Below are 11,940 nucleotides of genomic sequence, written 5' to 3'. Positions count from 1 at the left end.
TATCAGGCAGCTTCAGACCAGTAGAAAACACACAGTTGAATCTTCAATCTTTTCCCCAGCTTTCTACGGTCTGAGAGCCAGTCAGCATGATCAAACCAGCCACTCCTCCCTCTAACTAACCTGAGCTGACCTAATCCCTTCCTTGACCAACATGCTCACAGCCTTTCCAGCAGCCCTATGTCACCCCAACAGCTCCAAAACCCATGCAGGGGAGGAGTCATTCGCTGTTGCTTTTGACCAGGAAAACTCCAGCCTTGTGTTCTGTGAAATATTACAAATTCACTGTGTGCAGGGGAAAGATTCAGCAGCTTTATTCTCTGCTCAACAGGATCCCCCTGAAACTAAAGATCTGTTTCAGTCTGAACAGAGATGAGAGGTGCTGAGCAGAGCCTGCCTCCCGTAGACACTGCTCTGTCCACGTGTTTCACCTGAGATCATCTCCTCGGTGGAGGAGAAAAGAGCCCAGTAAATAACAACAAACAGAGAGAAACTAAGGAGCACAGACTGGGGTGAACAGGCGATAAATGAGCTGCCAAGAGATACAGAAAGGTAACTCCTTACAACAAGAAAAGCAACATTTTCAGCCTGGGATGATTCTGATACTCACAGAGAATCTGTCTCAGCAAATTACCCATCTTTGGGGTTTTCAGCCCAGCAGCCAAAGATCAAGATGTCTCGTAACACCACTCAGGCACTACACTACAAAACCCGTGCCCAGGAGATTTAGGAAGGAAAAGTAAAAGCCAGCCCTACAGGCAGGCAACCGGGGAGACCCAGCTTATACTGGCTCTGTCCTCTCACCTGTGCCATCACTCTGAAAGGCTGGGACTGGATTTTCCCCTTCTTCCAGCTCTGCCTGCAGGCGAATATTGACGTGATTTATCAGATGAGAGAACAGGGCCAGCGTGAAAGCGATGGCTGCGCTGTACTGCTTTGAACCTGCAACAAGACAGCATAATGAGGTGGAGAAGACTGATCGCTAGTCCGAAATGTGAATGCCAATTCAGACAACATCTTCAGCCTAGCTGGACTGCTGAATGTTATTACATTTCTGAAGAGCTGAACAAAGCACTGGTTACCTGCCCTCTTGAGGCTGTGAACGCTCATAAGGCAGATGATCACCATGCGAAAGATCAGGAGATCAGGAAGGAAGGAGTAGCCACTCTCATACTCTTCTTCGTCTTCACTAGTTGAGCTCAGATTAGGAGGAGAAGGCAGGTAGAACAAGCACAGGTTGAAATCCTCCAGCACAGACTGGCAGAGAGACGTCAGCTCAGAATCCAGAGAGCTTAACAAAAGGAAAAAATAATCAAGAATTATTATTCAAGGCTCAAGCTCCTGGAAATGTCTGCATGAAAACTGAACCAAAACTGGAAGCTGGGCTATCCTTTAGCACTAGACAGGATAGCACCAGGGAATATACTGCAGAGCTCTGGAAAGCAAGTGAGGTGAATCAGATTATGTCTTCTGCTCCAAAGCTGCTAAACTAAAGAGAAACGATAACTAGAGCACCTCCCTGCAAAGAGATGGGTCACCAAAAAATATATGACGCTTTTCCTGGGAGCTCAAGCAGTGGCCGTTAAGATACACTTACACTTCAACACTAAAGGCAGCAATACTTTCTAATCCACTGCTCAGTTAAAGAATCACATTGCAGTGCACAAACTGTGGACTCAACCTTTCCTCCTCCCACGGCTCTAACTTGCAGCCCCGTAAGAATATTCCAAAATCTTCTGTAGCTGTTGGCTGGTTCAAAGGAAGCACCCATGGCATGGAGTACAAGGGGCCATGGAAGTCTCCTAGTTACAAAATAACCCTGTCCCCAAAATATCTAGCAAACTCTTTTCAGGAGACAACATGCTTGGGAAATTGAAGTAATTTCAGATTTTCCTATGCGCTAACTATGCGTTAAGTGGATATTAAATGAGCCTTGAAGTTCCACTCTGGTGTAAGTCAGTATTGAAAGCTAACCCCATACTGGGCTGCATAAGCAAGAGCACAGCCAGCAGGCTGAGGAAAATTATTATTCCTCTTTATTTGGCACTGGAGTACTGAATGCATCCTGTCTTGAGGTCCCCAGTAAAAAAACACCAACCAAACAAAAAGACACAAGGCAAGAAAACACCAAAGGCATAGTACAGCACAGAGATGAGCTGCGAGGCTCAAGAGTTCAACATTCACCCAGCTACCGGCTTGATTTAGCCAGAGTCACAAAGTATTTAAGCCTTTGGTATTTCAGCCTCCCTTGGAAGACAATCTTTTTCACTCTCCCTGCAAGGTTAGAAGAGTAAAATCTTGGACCTTTTGGCAGAAAGCCTCAGCACAGGCACTGTTATCCTACAGGGAACAGTCTCTTCCAATTCTGAATGCCTGCTGCTGTGAGTTACCAACAAAAGATACAATCTGCCGTAACCTTACCTGCTCTTTGGCTGCAAGAGACTCTGCAGGTACATAAAGCTCACCAGCAACCTCTTAATGTCTTTGCCTCTAAAAAGATAGAGAAGAAAACACTGTAAGGCAGGTACCCCGCCACAGAGATGGGCTAGACTTCTCAGAAAGACCCGACTCACAACCCAGAGAACGACACTAATGTCAAAGCCTCTGCCTGCAACCCTCTCCTTTTCTCCTCCCTCTTACCGCTTCTTGCTTGGAGACAACCTTCTGGTTTCACATTTCTTCAATTGGTGATACATTTTGGCTGCTTTGTCGTAAAGCCGCTTCAGGTTCCCATAGGCACCTTCAAAGGACACTTCAGACTGGATACTGAGATACCAGAACAGAGCACATCAAAAGTCACTTTCCCACAAGGTCGCTCACACTTTATGGCTTTAATTCACTAAAAAGGTATTTGGGTATCTAAGCATGAAGACAGGTACCTAGTGCTTTTGTTTGAACATCCTGGGTTACTCAGCTCCCACTGATGTCTGCAAACCCCACTCCAAGCTGTACCACAGCTCCAGCTGCGACATTTATGCACTTTTTTTTCAAATTTGTGCCTTAAGGCCATGTTCAGATAACTGAATTCCACCCACCTCACCGTGCGGGGTGCTTCACTCAGCACATCCACTCCTGTTCACGCCTGGCCCTCCAGCACAGGCAGAGGGTCTCGATGAAACCCCCCAAGCGCAGCTCCCCGCATGTATTTTAGTGACCAGTATGATGGCTTGGTGTGACCAAGCCTCACTCTTACTATCAGTCCTGCTCAAGGGTGAAATAAACCCATCTCTCTCCCCCCACTCCCCTCAAAACAGGTCCAAGTCCAAAGTCAAGGAGAAAATAATCTGGCACCAGCAACCACAGCGCACGGATTCTCTGTCCTCAGACACTCACCAGCGTAAGTAGCAATAGGTAGCTTCCACATTGTAGTATTTACTTCCTGCCAATGTCCCCAGCTGGTTAAAGGGCATGCCTGTCATGAGAGAGAGGGGCAATGGAATTAACTTCCAATTCTCCAATGGCCCTGCTAGAAAGCAGATCCTTTCCTTCCCACACATTTCCACGTGGGAGGGAAGCCAGGAGATGCAAACAATAGTAAAGCTGCAGTACAAAGGTCTGGACTACTCGATCCTTTCGCCACCTAGGGTTTGGTTTTTTTTTTTTTCTGTTTTATAGTGCCTTCCGATCCTCCCCACATTCCCGACAGTTATCTACGTAAGAAAGCAGAGCAAACAATGCCTCCTCCTCTGTATTAACAATGCCATGGCCTTGACTCTGTTACGCTGTATTCCTCTGGACACAGACACCATCATGTAAGAGTTCTGTTCCAGCTCACTGCGGTACGTAAATGTTTGTCACTTATTGGTATTTAGGATCAGCCAGTCAAACAACTCGGTAAGAACTCTGCAAAGACAGCACAGAGAAAACATTCTTCTGGAACTGCACGCTAAGGTAAGCCAGGCTCTCAACTCCTGCCACGATGCGTTCTCCTAAGGTAGTCACTTCTGAAGGAGAAAGCAGCATGCGAGATATTTTTGCAGGGGTGAAAATAGGGAGATGACCAATAATGCTCTGCTTCTGGCAACGGGCAGCCGGACCTTCCCTTAGCCAGACAAGCACAACTTTACCACACCCACGGAAGTCTGAGCGTCCCAGAGGTTATCAGACAAGTACGTCAAGGTCATTGTCAAAGAGCACCTTTGTGTTAACTCCTCTCTTTGGCTTGCCAGTGAGAGAGAGTCTCAAAGACGGAAGTAATTTTAATCAGAGAATAAAACCACTCCTCTCTCAGCAGCAGGATATAAACCTGAACGCAGCAGTATCACAATTGTTTTTAGGTTGTGGCAACATGATTTTAATGACTACAAATTCACGGTAACTCACTCACCAATTTGTGGTGCAACAGAAAGAGCTTGATAGTAAAACCGCTCAGCCAGCAGCTCTGTGTCCACACCTGCCAGTTCGTTCTGATAGCGAGCTGAAAGAAAACCACACACTGAACATCAGAAACCAGAAGGCACCGTCCTCTCTTCCCTTCTGCAGAGAAGCACCATTTCCCTAAAGATTAAAAACACCACAAAACCAGAAATACTGGCCAAGTCAAAAAAACCATCAAAGAACAGCTCTTGGTGAAACACAGAGATGTCGTGGTTTCAGCTGGGACAGAGTTAGCTTCCTTCATAGTGGCTTGTGTGAGGCTGTGTTTGGGATTCGTGCTGAGAAGAAGTCTGATAACTTATTGATGGTTATAGCTGTTGTCAGGACAGTCAAGGACTTTTTAGCTTCTCATGTCCTGCAGGTGTAGGAGAGGAAGCACAGCTCACAACTACTGGCTTAGGATTCGAACGTCGGTTCAGGATTGAGATCCAAATTGGCCAATGGTCTGTTCCATACCATGCCCAGGATATAGGTGAGGCTCTGTTCGGAAGTCCTGTCTCTGGGTCATCTCTCTCTCAGTTGGCTCTTGGACTTTTATCTCTTTTCCGGAATTGTGGTTTCAGGACTCTCCCTGCTCCGGGATCATTAGCCAGGAATGGGCTAAGCCTCAGTCATTGGGTAATGAGCAGCTGCACTGTGCTTCACTCATTTGTATACTTGTACATATTACTATTTTTATTATTATTATTTTAAATTTTATTGCAGTTTGGTTATTACATTGTTCTTATCTCAACACATGAGTCTCTTTTCCCTTTACCCCTTTCGTTCTCTCCCCCATCCCTGGGAGTGGGGAGGGTGAGCAAGCGGCTGCGTGGTGTTTGGGCCAGCCAGGTCAAACCACGACAGACGTTCAGGGTTCACCAGGCCTGTCTGAAGCACTTTTATTTTAACTGCACTATTCTGTACATCACAATCCCTGCCACTTCAAGCAAAGGGGATATGCCTCAGTGCTTGTAGCAGCACATAAGCAAAAGGAAGAAATTAATCTGCTCTATGCATTAAGTGCCTATTCAATTATCCTTGAAATAACTCAGAGTTGTGCTCCATTTTCCAGTACCTCAGACTATATGCTACTACAGCAGAGTGTGAAATCCAAAGCAGCTCAGCTGACCTAATAAAAATACCTGGCTGTGGCTAGCCTGTTTTCCCCCCCCCCCCCCCTTTTTTTTTTTTTTTGTTAACAATAGCAGGCATTTTGGAAGCCTTAGATGAAAGCACTGTGAAGAGGTGAGCACGCTTCTCTCCCACCAGTCACGTTAAGTCATTCTTACTACTCCTGTAAGGCATTTATTTGCAATTCCATTTTTAGGCTGATTCGTGTGCTACAATAATGCCAAACAGCTTTCAAGAGCTTGAAGGTTGCTGCGTGTCAAGCACATTTACCTGCGCTCCTTTTCAAATAGCTGTTTTTCACACAATTACATGTTTTCCCACTGCCTTCACTCCCACGTGTTCACAATCAAGCAAGAAGCTGACACACTTACCACGCTCTTCAGGAGGTCGTGACTGTGGGATAGACACGTCTGCTACAAAAAGGATGACACACAGCCAGAGACAATGACAAAGAAGCTGGGGCTCTGCAGTGGCCTACCACTCCAGATTGATTCCAGATATTGCTTAACAAATCTGATTTTCAATCACTGTTGTTTGGATGACAGCAGCTGTGTAAGGCAACCTTAAAGCAAGTCTGAGCTGAGAAGTCATCCCACTTTTGAGTTTCCCTCACACTGTCCAAACAACACAAATAAAAGCAAAGGCTTCCGTTCTTACACAGACAAGGATACAGCTGTGTGTCAATAGCAAACTCCTCATCTCCTTGCCCAAAACCAAAGCTTCTGTGATTTGTAGCAGTTCAGTTATCCTCAGTGATTTCATCTTATAGCAGTCGCAGCCAAAGGTGTCGGAGGGAAACCAGTGTCTGCGAGTAACTATGGCTGGAGACTAACAACGATGAACTCGGCACTGTACGGGCAGAATCTTTTTAATGTATTAAAAGTTGCCCTGAAAACCAATGGTCTCCTTACCTAGATCTCCCAGATAAACCAGGCATCTGTGACATGCCATCTGTGCCCACTCCATCTCCTTCTCCGATGCAGACACAGGTTTCTTGCAGCCTACACGAGAAATATGAAATGACATACACCGCTGGGTAAAAAGGCTGCTGGAAAGACACAGGAGCAGCTTATGCCTCTGCCCGAGACACCCAACATCTCACTAGGTGAAAACAAAAGACCACACGGGGAGATCCCACTCTTGGTTGCCATCTGTGGCATCTCGTAGACCAGCCCTGGTTCACCCTTGTCAAAGTGCGGAGGATAAATGTATAAAATATATGAAGACACCGACGCTCACCCACTCCGCCTTCAATTCCCTGCTGACGAGGGGCAGTGCATGTCACCGCATCACCACCAGCCACGGAAATGACTGTCACTCAGACTTTGTCTACAAGGTGGATGCCACAGAGAGCTGGCTCGCTCTGCACTCAGACAAGAGGACAAAGGCCAAGTCCTGCCTACGAGCCGTGTGACGATGTTAACCCAGCACTGAGAACAAGCTAACAAGGCCTGCTGAAAGGCTGATTTTGTTAGCGTGGCTAATGAGGCCTTCAGATAGGAGCTGGCGCAAGTCCCTGGAAGCCAGAACAAAGTCTGAGCACGCTTGCACCTGGCAGTAGCGTACGATGTGCTCGCACCCTCCCTGACTTGGAAGATGGGAACAACCTCATTGTCTCGAGACTGGGATCTAGATTTAGGACTGGCCAAGCAAAAAGGGAGGAAAAAAAGTAAAACAAGGAAAAATCAAGGCAGCAAATCTGTTTTGTAGACAGGGTAGCTGCAGTTAGTTAGAAAGAACGGCCTCCGGAGGAAAAAAAAGCAGTTCAGGCAGCGGAAAGTGTCAAAAGTAACAGGGGAAGGCTCCAGCCAGTTGATCTGAACAAACTTAAACCACCAAACATGACTCAGTTCCTGGGAGGCGATGACACTGGCCAGACCGTGCTTCCCTTCTCCCCGTTAGCACCTTCTCCCCAGCCAGCGGGGCCGTGGTTCAGCCAGAGATCAGGAGGCACAGGCAACCGCGTTCACCTTTCCTCTCCAGAGAGCATTTCCTGCCACCGAGCAGACCAGCAGCATGGTTCCAGTTTAGGTTCAGTCTTCCTGTTGCCAAGGGCTCCCACCTTCTGGAGGAGAAAATTCCCCCAAGCAGGAATCCTGTAGGAAGACTTATAGGACCAGTCCAGTCTGCAGTCCGAGTTGCTTCCCTCTTGGCTCAGTTTACAAGGGTGGAAGTGAAATCTGGAGCAGTGAGGAACGGTTCCTACTTACAGCCACTGTATGAGCCGCATCGTACAAACACACAGCCTTCAAAGCTGTGGCCTCGTACGCTATCGGATCTATCCTCTCTTTCTTTTTTGCCTTGAATCCTCTTGCTGCCATTTATATAACCATCAAGATGTGTCCACCCTGATTTGTGGTCCATACGGGATTCTTACACATCCATCTTCTCTGGATATGCAAGGTTATGTCTCTGTTATCCAGGTACATACTCATTTGCTGCATCCTCTTAATTAAAGAGCCTAAACACACTAAGAAACGCAAATAAGGGGAGCCTGTCAAACACAATCATGCACCACGGGGTACAAATCCATCTGGAATGTTCATTTTGAGAATTTACTAATTCTGCAGTACTGAGATACGCTTCTCAAAGCAACAGTTGCCAGGGACATCTGCCTTTTCCACCGACATTTCAAAGCTGATCACGATACAATCATCTCCCAGAACTAACAATAGGATACCAGCAACCAAAATGTTCTATTGCTGAAGACATACTAACTTCTCTTAAGCTGGTTTCTGCCATCCTCCCCCCCCACCCCCTTTAAGAATATCAATTAAACCCTTGCTAATAGAGTTCACAAAACAGACAGAGGCTCCGTTTCTCATCTGGACCCACCCGAACAGAAACACGTGCCTGGAGGCCTCTGAGCACAACTCAGGAGTAAATGTGAACAAGTTTATCAAGGATGTGAACGCATACCCAGCGTTGAGCCGTCTCAAGACTGCAAACACTCTTATTCTTCCTCCCCTAACAGGTAAGATACCTCAGGTACCCTGCATCTGAAGGAGAGCACAGAGGTGGCTAACCAGGACAGCTAACACACCTAACAGCGTTACAGGAGCTTCCTCACGTTCTCAGTCCACGATTCAACAGCAGTTTCAAAGCTATACGCAGTACAACTGCGAAGTATGTGAAGGGAATATATATAGAAGGGGCACCAAGTGAAGGAACAATATCTCACATCTAGTGAATAGGATGTCCTGACAAAAATCTGTTGATTTCAAGAACCTATTCTCCCAATGGTCTGACTGTCTGCTTTAATTAAGCTTTTAAAAACCTTCAGTACAGCCACAAGTGCTCTTCAATTTTCCAGAAAAATCTGCCATCACCAAACACTAAAGAATTTTCTAACAGCATTTTCTTCCTGTTAGAAACCCTTCTTTCTTCCCTGGTTTAGTATTTTAAAAAACCAACAAAACAGTGGCATGGAAAAGAGCGAACAGACAGTGTGTTCTAAACAGATAACTGGCTAATCAGTAAAAAAAAAAAAAAAAAAGATAATCCCTCGAATGCCAAAACAAAGAGGGACTAGTGCAAGGAGAAGCCACCCGTCTGGGATGCAGGCTTTACCCACGAGTCCGACACACCGAGCACTCACCTATTAGAGGGTCTGTTACGTGCGTCCAGTCAATGCAGCACTGCAGCTCCAGCTGATAGTGAGACTGGATGTAGAGGAGAAGGTGCTGGTAAAATCCTATGCCAGCAACTAAGTGAGTCCGGTACGCACACTCCAGAGTGCTCCGGCTGTGAATGTGCTGGAGGGAAGGAAAATGAGAATATGTCAATGCAGTCTGGGTAACATTCTAGGCCAGCCACCCAAGTTATAGCAAGTATGAAGCAGGATAGTGGGCAGCTCAGCTGTGATGGGTTTTGCCCAGTTCCGTACCTCCTCTTGCTCAACAGTGTTGTATCTAGTGCTGTTTGCTAAGGGTCAATATCAAGAAGGAGAAATATTTGCCACAACAAAAAATAAATAAAATCAGGCTGTCTGGTTAGAGCACAACGTAAATACATTCCAACAATCAGATCACCAAGTGTGAATCTTGTATTTTCCAGTGATCAACTCCAGTAAACTAAACCATCAGCACTGAAAAAGCCTCTTAAGGTCATTCTGCACGGAGATGTCTGTCTTTTGAACATGGTAAGATAAAAATGAAGCAAATTTTATGTTGAAATCTCTGCAATAACAGCTCTCTCAGCAGTCACTGGGGTTACCTGCCCACAACTAGCCAAGAAGCGTGTGTCAGCTCCAGGATTAAAATCCAGGAGTGTCTGGCTTCCTGCCCTGTGCTCAGACCACAACTTCTCCAAGCAAATTAAGCTTTTAAACCTGGTCTCACCCACTGCACAGCCAGAGACTTTCTCACGCCAGAACCATAGATACCTGCCTTTTTATTTGTTTTAATGAGCTGGATAACTTCATAGTAAACTTTTCTCCAGAGCAGTTCTTCTGCTTTTCTTCCATAATCCACTGGATGCAAGAACATCAGCTTTACACACAGCTCCCGCAGCCTGAGACAGACAGCAGAGAATCCACATTTAGCTACGGCAGCTTCAAATACAGCTGCCACTACATAAGCACAGAAAAAGGAAAATCTGAATTCATTACGGTGGATGAGCTGGGCCACCTGGTGATGGTACAGCTGGTGTAACTCCCACACAAGAGCATCTGGTGCCGTACACCTAACTGCTCACCTTGGCTCAGCTGGCCATCAGTAACCTCCTAAATTGCAGTAATGTCAAGAATTGTCTTGACAGCTTAGAAAATTAGTAAGAAAAATCATCCCCGCTAGGCACCCTCTGAACCTGATAAAAGATTTCACACACACACGTAGGAATTTTCTTCACCACATGGTTTTTCAACGATAATTACAAGGAAGGCATCGGCCAACATGAAGATGACTTATTTGGATTACAACAGCACCCAGGAAAGCCTCCAGCTAGGGACAGTTAGCCACAGATCTGAAATCCAGCCTCTGCTCCAATAACCTGGAGGGATCCCATGTCAACAGCTGGGATCAAATCAAACACATGGTGAAACTGGAGATTTAAACCCCCCATGTGTTGCTTCACACGGAGTTTCCCCAGCCAAATCTAAAAAATAAGTGTCCTGCCCAACCTACTTGTTCCGCAAGCTGATGTTCTCCGGCTTGAACACTTCTTGATACGCTGCCTTGTTACTAAGGATGAGATCCAACCGATGAACGGCCTCTACCACTGCTCTGCAAGGTAACACAGAAACAGTTTCAGGATTAGGTTATTATTATTATTATTGTTATCTGGGATTATTTAATGAGATCTGGAACGTCTGCACAGAACCATTGTTAATTCCATTACTAACAAGCCACATTATCCCACCACACCATATTAATTGATTTTCTTTCTGTGTTCTATTTTTAAAAACTTACGGAAAGAAGAAAAAAAGCAGAGTTACATACACTGGAATGATTTTGCTGCAAATCAGCTGTTTAATCACCAGTTCCCACTGCCTGTCTGGTCAAAAATTTCAATTATTTCTACATTAGCAAAGTCAGAAAAGTCTTTGGACATGTCAGCAACTTTTAACCTCAGCAATTAGATCATGCTAGAGATACACTCAGATTAATTTAAATGTCTTAAACCCAACGACTAAAAAATTGATTGATTTCTAATACTTACTGTTTTGATAGGGTAAGAGTCAAACCTCCACCAATTCCTGTTTCCTTAACAACTTGTTTATGGAAGAAGGCAACTCACATCTTTTTCATTTGCCAAAACTTCCTGATCTTTACAGTGATTCATTGATTAAAGCCCTTAAGATTTGAACAACAGGTAACAGAGATACTCAAAAACAGCCTAAAATATAAATTTTGTTACAGGATTTTTCCCCTGAAAGCCAGCTAAAAGGCAGACCAAGCAACCTCCAAGCATCTGAATCATACAAAAAAGTCCTTCTGTGAATCACTGCCCAAGACTCTCATCCTGGAGGAAGAACGCCACACCATGCGTAAAATCTCAAGCACTTGAAAGTTTGTAGCTGTGAACAAATCAGACTAGAATTTCAGAACACTGGGGTGAAATAAAACCAGGGACTTTCAGAAGCTGAGAGAAAGTACCCTCGTCGATACATCACGGGAATTACCTTTTCCCAGCTGCTGACTCCACGCCATGCCCAGCCATTACCTACCAAACTCCACAAAAACTTTTCTTCCCCTCAGCTTCCCATCTCTCTACCCGTCACTCCTCGTTTGCTCTAAGAGCTTCCCTGCTCCTACTGCATGGGGAGAGCTGTTCGAACAAGAAGCTGAAGACAAGCAAGATGTGTTGTAAATACAGCAGACAGACCTGACCAGAGCAAACTCCTGAAAAACAGGTAGATGCTGCTGCCAGCCTGCTCCCCTCCCCAAAATCCCCACTGTCCGCACAGCGCAAACTGAAACTGAAAACGTGAAAGCAACAAGGTTTATTTTTTAG

At 45.6% G+C, this 11,940-nt stretch overlaps 1 protein-coding gene across 1 annotated transcript in view; it reads right to left on the bottom strand.

Moving 5' to 3' along the window:
- Positions 1-10,720, bottom strand: part of SMG5 (SMG5 nonsense mediated mRNA decay factor) — a gene marked incomplete at its 5' end in the record, with an annotated part of 19,281 nt that extends 8,561 nt beyond the window's left edge. Inside the window, 10 exons of the mRNA XM_010074452.1 lie at positions 802-939; positions 1,080-1,288; positions 2,419-2,487; positions 2,638-2,763; positions 3,331-3,409; positions 4,325-4,414; positions 6,399-6,488; positions 9,086-9,242; positions 9,876-9,999; positions 10,611-10,720. Of these exons, the coding sequence (XP_010072754.1) occupies positions 802-939; positions 1,080-1,288; positions 2,419-2,487; positions 2,638-2,763; positions 3,331-3,409; positions 4,325-4,414; positions 6,399-6,488; positions 9,086-9,242; positions 9,876-9,999; positions 10,611-10,720 (1,192 nt within the window). The remainder of the gene's footprint in view (positions 1-801; positions 940-1,079; positions 1,289-2,418; positions 2,488-2,637; positions 2,764-3,330; positions 3,410-4,324; positions 4,415-6,398; positions 6,489-9,085; positions 9,243-9,875; positions 10,000-10,610) is intronic.
- Positions 10,721-11,940: the final 1,220 nt, after the last annotated feature.

The sequence above is a fragment of the Pterocles gutturalis genome, unplaced genomic scaffold (assembly GCF_000699245.1).
Source record: "Pterocles gutturalis isolate BGI_N339 unplaced genomic scaffold, ASM69924v1 scaffold31751, whole genome shotgun sequence".
Lineage (NCBI taxonomy): Eukaryota > Metazoa > Chordata > Aves > Pterocliformes > Pteroclidae > Pterocles > Pterocles gutturalis.
The sequence above is the reverse complement of the archived record's forward strand: the minus strand, read 5'-3'. Positions and strand labels throughout refer to the sequence as shown.